Source organism: Aplysia californica, unplaced genomic scaffold, assembly GCF_000002075.1.
Source record: "Aplysia californica isolate F4 #8 unplaced genomic scaffold, AplCal3.0 scaffold00360, whole genome shotgun sequence".
In the NCBI taxonomy this organism is placed as follows: Eukaryota; Metazoa; Mollusca; class Gastropoda; order Aplysiida; family Aplysiidae; genus Aplysia; species Aplysia californica.
This window is the reverse complement of record NW_004797630.1, coordinates 118,761-127,092: the sequence shown is the minus strand read 5'-3', so window position 1 is coordinate 127,092 and position 8,332 is coordinate 118,761. Positions and strand designations below refer to the sequence as shown.

General features: G+C 39.5%; 1 protein-coding gene across 1 annotated transcript in view; it reads left to right on the top strand.

Annotated features, from left to right (window-relative positions):
* Positions 1 to 8,332, top strand: part of LOC101862517 (cytoplasmic aconitate hydratase) — a gene marked incomplete in the record, with an annotated part of 52,072 nt that continues 43,740 nt past the window's right edge. Inside the window, 1 exon segment of the mRNA XM_013085262.2 lies at positions 1 to 96. Coding sequence (XP_012940716.1) covers positions 81 to 96 — 16 coding nt within the window.

Here is an 8,332-nt window from a genome sequence, read left to right as displayed (position 1 = left end):
GTTCAACTCTCAGCACTAGCTCAAGTATCGATACTCTACATCGATATTATTGCAGTACACAGGTCAATAGGTCACTCAAGATGGCGGCTGTAGCAGGTAGGTGTATGTTATCACTTTGGGTTGGTATCAATGGTGACAATAAATTACGTATTGTATGTTTTGTGGACAGTTTTCTTGACTAAAATCATTTCTTCGAAACAGTTTGTTTATCCAATATCGTTTTACATGCTCGTTCAAGGCAAGGCTATCCTTGTGATCGCAAGGGCAGGCCTTTTCCTTCCCTGGATCAGTGGCGAAGAAAGGCTCAGCTGTCGATCTTGGCCTGTTAGACCGTGGTGGTAGCCTAGTAGCAGTCGACATTACGATTGACAGGTCCATCTATACGATGCCTTATCAGTTGTAGTGTTGGTCAGCCTACTCTGTGGCGGTTTTGCTCCCTCGTGGTCCCTCTGTTACTATGACCTTGGTTCAATACCACATCTTATGAAACAGTTAATTTTCGTGGTCAGATATTGTCGGGAGTTATTGAAACTTCATCTTCACTCCAACCAATTGAATCATGTAGCCTAGGCTGTAGGGTCTAGAATCTAGATATATATATAGATTCTATCTAGGCTAACCCGAAGCCATATATAGGTCTAGATCCTAGATCTGGATCTCGATTTAGATCAAAATTATATTGATAATATTAAATAATAAGCCTAATAGCCTATATAAGTTACATTAAAGTCCGTCATGTCAGCTGTCAGCAGTATTAGCAGGTCAGGTCAAGTGAAATGGTTGTTACTTATGTGATTCCGTAACAAGCGACCAATATCATTCAATATGGAAGAAAGTAGAATAGAGGATTAAGGTTAGGGTTACCGTTAGGGCTTGGGTTTGGGTTAGCGTTAGGGCTTGGCCAAGGGTTTAAAGAGTTAAGGCAAGGATAGAGGTAGAGGTAGACGAGGGGTAGGGGTAGAAGTAGGGTTTTAAGGGTTGGGGTAGATTGAAGAATACCCGACCACTCGTGTTATTGCGCGGGAATGGGGGCGGAGGAGGGGGGGGGGGTCAGGGGTTCTCCCCTGACAAACTTTTAATGAATAGGCTAGACCTACCGGTCCGAGATTCTTAATTGAGAGTCATTAAGAACTGGGGAAAATCATGAATTCCTACGGTTGAGACATTATATAGAGGCAAAAGTAGGCCTAATCCCAATCCGCTGGTACGGTATTCTTCAATCTTACCGAGGTTGGGGGGTCAGATCTTTTCTTTATCTATTGTGTTTGTTGGGATGGTCGCTCGTTACAGAATTCATTCCTGTAACTCCATTTTTTAATGCTATAAAGTCTTGAAAAAGTAAAAGGCTATATTTGTCTTGGGGATATTACGGTTATTTTCCGTAAAAGGTTTTACCCCACCACCACCTCAACACTCTAGCATCTATAGCAGAATAAATACTTACGGCGGAAAAATCACAAAAGAGATGTGCAATGATTAGGGTGGTTTGGGGGAGAGGGGTAGATTGATGAAAAAGAGAGGCAGCAGGTGAGACTGAAAACTCTCTCAGAGTCTCTTTCATCATCTGTTACCTGTACTGGTACCTGTACTGATGGTACTTGACATCAAGTGCTGGTTAAGTACTGGAACTCAGTTTTGCCAGTATTGCCCAGGGCTAGCCTCTAGGGGTATTAGTGTAAGTAAAGAGAAAGCCAGAAGATGCTATTTTCTTCATGTGAGGCATCGTGGTGAAATCAGGTGCTCGTTAAAATAAAATTAAAATTAAATTGAAGATATTCTCGTCATTTTACTTCCAGTTTGACGATTTTCTTCTAATTTTTGTTTTTTGGCTGAACACCTTCATTTAAGAATATCTATGGGTGGATTTTACTGAAAAACATTGATTAAAGGCAAAACAAATTTTCAGCTTCCGCGGACTCTCATGCTTTGGAAATAACCAAACTTACTTTGGTGGTCATTTTCTCGCTAATTTTACCTCTATAACTAGGGGACTTCCTTCAATAACAAATATCTTGACTTCTATTCAAGATAGACATATATGTATTTTGTTCATCAAAAAATGGTCAAATGAACAAGCTCTAAAATGATACCAAGAACTCAAGATGCCCAATTTGTGACTCATATATATATATGTGCAAATCGTTTGGAGAATTCTAGGTCAAGAAGTTTTAAATATTCATAACAGTCGTCTGTTGGTGGAGGGTGTATGATGAGTAGATCTAGCTGCATGCCGTTTCGTCTAAACACTTAACTGCGTGTTTCAATAGTAGTTGTGGCAGAGAGGCTCAGACGTTATCTATTTGGCGTGCCTGACTTTTTGGGCCATTCCACGGTGACACACATTATGCGGAGATAATGGATGACCCAGTGAAAAACGTCTAAGCAGTGAATGACCTACTGAAAAAATTCTAAGCAGTGATAAAGCTGTTCTTTACTTCTTTTTTTTTTTGGGGTGAGATTCTACCTCCTTTAACAAAAAAAAAAAATCACAAAGAATGGCTCTGTTATTGCTTCGATTTATTTCAGCAGGTTATCATTCCTGTGTTTTGTTTGTCACTTTTCAGGGAATGGCTCCTTTCCATTTTGATTTCAATTTGTATGCTACGTTTTGTTAGTTTAAAATCTCAATGTTCACCCGCCGTGGGGCAACTGTTATCTTGTGTACCACTGCCACCATACTGGCATCTAACTGTCTTGAGTAGTGTTTTTTTAGGCATTTTGCCATTGCTTGCAGATGACATTACTACTTTGATTTCGTCTTGGGGCGAAATTTTATCAAGTAACTTATCTCTGTCTTTCTGGGTTTTTTGTTGTTGTTGTTGTATCCCTCTCAATCTCAGCCCGGGTTAGCCCAGACTAATAGGGTCAAAACAGCCTGCCTCCAAAATGATGTACATGATAGTGCTGATGGAGGTGTATAACTTGTACTATCTAATTACTGACACCGTGCTCAATCTGCCCCCCCCCCCCCGTGTCCCACGTGATGGTTTTCACTAAAGTAGGCCTACATTATCATCACGGTCGTCTGGTTTTAATCTAATCAGGGAGTTGTCTTTATCAAATTTTAAAACAGGAATTTCACTGTCACTTTCACAACCCTCTTTGTTGAAAATGTTTTTACGTATCATGAACATTTGTAATGTTTTAACTTTCATCATTAATTAACCCTTAAATCGCCAAGCTATTTTTTGCATGCATTTTCCTCTGGCAGGGTACCTGAGTCCTGAGGCCCAGCCAATAGTGCTTGTGTCAGCAAATTCTTTGCAGACGTTTGAAAAATGTTATTACACTTCTTTTGTTTGAACTTTTTTGAAGATAACGTGTATGAAGAATACTTTTCCGAGACAATTGTATAGATTACACAGTAAAATTTAAAAAATACGTGACTGGGTTTCAAGTGGATGGCACCTTGGAACTTTCTAAGTAACAGCCTGGGGGAAATAAGAACTTGTGAGAGAAATATGCAAGTGACTGGGGCTGTAAGGGTTACAAGATTATAGTCCTGCCTCCTTGTAAAACCTTAGAATTATCTCCATCGGCTCAGATTGAGAAATTCACAGGTCTTTGAAGAGAAAAAAATTAATCAATAATCAGCGGAAGATTGGCCGTTAGGTTTTTAACAAAATTTTTCCTTTGATTTTTAAATTTCTTCTTTTTTTTTTTTAAAATGGGCAAGTCTTTGGCTTGATAAATGGAAATTGGCAAAGAGTTGTGAAAATGAGAATTTATCATCCTTGTTCCTATAATTTACTGTTAGTTTCAACTTTAAATATTATTTTGTGTGTTCTTTGACATTTGTAATTATAAGTCTTTATTGTATGGTAACTGCCCGCTCTCGTGCTTACCTTTACAGTATTTATTCTAATTTTTGTGTGGCTTTATTGAACTCGATTTACAATATACTGTCAAAATTTGTTTAAAATTGTCTCATATAAGTGGACGTCTTACACAGTGTCTTTTCATTAAAATGTTAAAAAAATATTTGCAAGGGAGAAAATGGGAAGTGACCTTTTATACAGGTGATTGCCTTTTACAGGTGGCCTTAGTGCAGGTTGGACTATATTTCAGTTGTAACCTAGTTGATAATCCCAATAACACTGTACTGTTCAATTTTTATAAGTCTGAAAATATTGATTTTCCAGTCAGTTTACTGTCAGTGGGTAGACTTTTGTTACTCTTTTATAGTTATGGAGGTGGGTGGTTGGCGGGTGCTTTGGTGTGGTTTGCTTGTTCTTCTTACCTATCAAACATCTATCGTCCTTATCTCCCCTTTTTTTATGTTTGTTACTCTCTTGTAACACCTCTGATCTTCTGGCGCTCATATGATGACCTTATGCAGTTGTGAGCGCCGTAAAATGCCTACTAAAACAAAACAGTAATGGAGTCAAGAGCGGTCTCCTCTACTCTCACTTGATTCAGTTGTTTTTATATTGAGTGAAGTGGTCAACTAGGTTATTTTATGTGAAGTGATAGTTAAATGCACCTACAGTCTGTGCCTTGGGGAAGGTTGGAAACTTTGTTGTTTTTCTATTAGATTTCCTGAGGATGGAAACTGTATTTCTGAGAAAAAAAATGCATTGGGATTCGCAGTTTAAATTCAAATAAATTCAAATTGTTATTTTCATATAAATTTCAGCCTTTGATAGCCTGTTCGGCTGAAGTTTCTGTTACGATTTTCATTATTTTGGTCTATTTCAGCTGGGGAAAGGGGTAGGTGGGTGGGTGGGTGGGGGGGTTAGATAAATGACTGTAGTATTGCAAGTTCAGTTAAAACTCTTACTAAAACTAAAAACCCTTGTCAACTTTCTTCATATTGTTTGTGGGTGGTTGGCAGGGACTCAGTTGTGGTTTGCTCTTTCTTTTCTATCAAACGTCTAAGTCTATTTTCCTTAGATCTCTCCTCCTCCTTTTCTTTGTAGATGTTACTCTTCAGTAACACCTCTCTAATATTCGGGTGGGTGGTTGGCGGGTGCTCTGTTGTGGTTTGCTTCTTCTTTCCTATCAAACATCTATCGTCCTTATCTCCCCTTCTTCTTTTTTATGTTTGTTACTCTCCTTAGACACCTCTAATCTTCTGGCGCTCATATGACCTTATGCAGTTGCGAGCGCCAAAAGCCTCTATTAAGACTAAACTAAAACTAATATATGCGGCACTTCTATGTCTTTTATATATGTTGCAAGTGCTGTAAAGTCTTACTAAAGCTATTTACTTAACTGTCTCAATTTTATTTGCATCTGTGGGAAAGCAGTTAGGTGCTTCGCCGTTGCATACAAGAGACCCAAGTTCGGTTTCCGGGTGGCGAGAATTTTCAACATAAAGTACATGTATCTCAATTTTTTAGCTGGAATGTCGTATCCCTCTCAGCTCGAGTTGGCCCTGACAGCCGGGGCCGAAGCATGCCTCCTAAGTGATATAAATTGTCTAGATGTGGGCTTAAAAATGCTTGCAAATAAATTTTGAAAACTCATTCCTCATATTTTTATGACATTTGTTCCCTCTTGCCGGAGACAAATAGGATCCTGTTACTCCTTGATGCTTTGTCATAGTAAAGTTCAGGCTGATCATATGTCGCATTCTTCCTTCCCGTCTTGGCTATGGGTTACCTTATATTAGCAGGGTATCAGATTATAGAGAAGGTGGATGGGCTGGGGTTGTGGGTGGTTGGCAGGTGCTCTGGTGTGGTTTGCTTTTCTTTTCCTGTCAAACATATGAGGAGTCCACTGTAAAAACGGGCATAGTCACAAACTGGAAATTCTGAGGGTGTCAGTAATTAAAAGCTTGTGGACTCATAACCTCATATTTGTTTGACTGGTGGTTTATTTTATATGGTGGTTTATTTTATATGAATGCTGGATGGGAAATCTAACAATAGTCAACCAACAGCTGAACCGGAATACAGTTCTGAGTCAACAAGTGATCAAAATTGATACCCTCACGATTTTCAGTTTGTGACTATGCCCGTTTTTTTCAGTGGACTCCTCATAAATGTTGTCCTTTTCTCTCCTCGCTCTTTTTTTGTTTGTGGTGTTTGTTACCCTCTTGTCGCACGTATAATCTTCAGCATTTGTATGACCTTATTGTACATGTATTGCAATAACACCAAGAGGCTAGCCCAGGATAGGGAAAGGTAGAAAGTGTTTGTTCATGGCCTATACCCTCATCCAGAGTGAGAAATGCAACGATGATGATGCTGATTGTATTGCAAGTGCCATAAATCTCTTTCTAAAACTTAATAATAAATAGAAAAAGTACGGGAATATGGGTGGTTGTGTTCTGTGTTTAAAAAAAACAAAAGAACAAACGACATTTGGAAAGGATAGGGTTAAATGGTGGATGAAAACATTATTTTTAGATCTAGTTGTTGAAAATGCCTCATGGCAGTTATGCATAGCCGTATCACATTTCACTTTCTGTGGCCGGGCAGCAGCGGAGGGTAACATGTTGGACGGGTATTGCGTTTCCTGGCTGTAATCAGGAAGTCGGTCGACTGTACTGGTTTGGGTGGATGGTGGAGAACAAGTATAGGCGAAGCTGTGTGAAAGCAGCTTTTTTACATATAGTGTGGAAATGGTGTTGTGATGGTATGCGGCTAACTGGCTGCGTCGCTGTATGTCATTTGTAATAGTAAGATGGGCTCGAGTGGGTGGGTGGTTGGTTGGTTGGTGCTCTGGTATGGTTTGTTCTTTCTTTTCTCCAGTCAAACATCTTTCATTTCTATCTCTCTTCCTGTTTTTTTTTAAATTGTTAGCTCTCTCTTATAACACCTCCAATTTTGGGACTTACATGAACTATTGGGACTTACGTGAACTATTGGGACTTACGTGAACTATTGGGACTTACGTGAACTATTGGGACTTACATGAACTATTGGGACTTACGTGAGGGACTTACATGAACTATTGGGACTTACGTGAACTATTACATGAACTATTTTTTGCCGTGTTGTGGTAGTAAAACTCTTATCAAAACTAAAACGGTCTGGCCAAAAGAGTTATTTGTAAAGTTTTGAGTTTTTATGGGGGTGGGGGGGAGTGTTACTAAGTTACTGTGAACTGTAAATTTGTCTTTTTTAAAAATTATGATAATTGAGAAAAATAGTTGTATAGTTGTGATGTTTTAGTTTAGTTTTCACGACAGTCATGTGAAGGTGGCTGGTGTGGGCTCTGGTGTGGTTTGCTCCTTCTCTCATATCAAACATCTATCATCGTTATCTCTTCCTTTTTTTCTCCACTTATCTCTCTGAAATATCATCTCTCATCTTTGGCACTTGTATGACCTAATTGTGATGCAAATGCGTGAAAACTCCCATTAGAACTCATAAAAAAGCTAAAACAGTTATTGTCTCTTTCTCTGTACTCTGTAGGAAATAACAATCTTTATGTGACAGGCAGGGTCGAAGCAGCCCATCATCTGAGTGATCTAAACAGCATTGATTGCGGGCGTAAAAAGCAAAGTGCTGAAAGAAACCAAAGTAGGATGGTCACTTTAATTACTAAAAGCAATTAGGAGGAAGAGACATAAATGCAGTCTCCTGGGACATTTGAATGGATATTTAATATTATAAAGGCCTTAAGAACTTCGTGATCTCACTAGAAAAATAGAAGGCAAATGAGGTTGAGGTACTGGTGTCTGTGTTGTGGCGGTTGAGATGCTTTGCTGTCGTATGCAGGAGACCTGAGTTCGATTCCCATGTAGGGAAAATTTGTTTCTAATAATATCTCTGTCTTTCTGCTGGAATGTTGTTTCCCTCTCAGACCTGGTTGGCCCATGACAGGCCGGGTCGGAATCTTGCCTCCTGAATTATCTAAAATATGTTGATTTGGGGAGGGGGGGGGGGGACACCTATCGACATTTGGGTTAGTGGTAGGCCCATAATAACTTTCGTGGAAAAGTTTAACAAATAGGTGACAGAGAAAGGCCAGGATGGTGTCTGGTTATTTTTTTAGAGTTTCCAAGCAGAGAAATTATAGCGTGGTGACCTTGAACCACGACTGCCTATGTCTTGTTTTACTTTTGCCCTTGGAGAGATTAAAAAGTTTGGCTTATCTGGTGTTGAAAGGAAATGAGGTTATGGGAGTGGAGGGGTGGGAGAAGTGGAGGGGGGGGGGGGGGGCGGTTCGGTCATACCAGATTAGCAGTCAGTGTCTGTGTTTGCCCAGGCTGTCTTTTGTTTGCTTAGGCCTCATATGTCAAAATTGTCGACCTTCATTCTGTCTTTGGGTACGAGTACAAGGGTTTTAGAGGAGCTGTGGAGGACTTGTTTTACCTACGATTGTTTTTGATTGGGGCTATACTATGGACTTTTCAAGACTGGTAGAGAAAGTAGAGAGA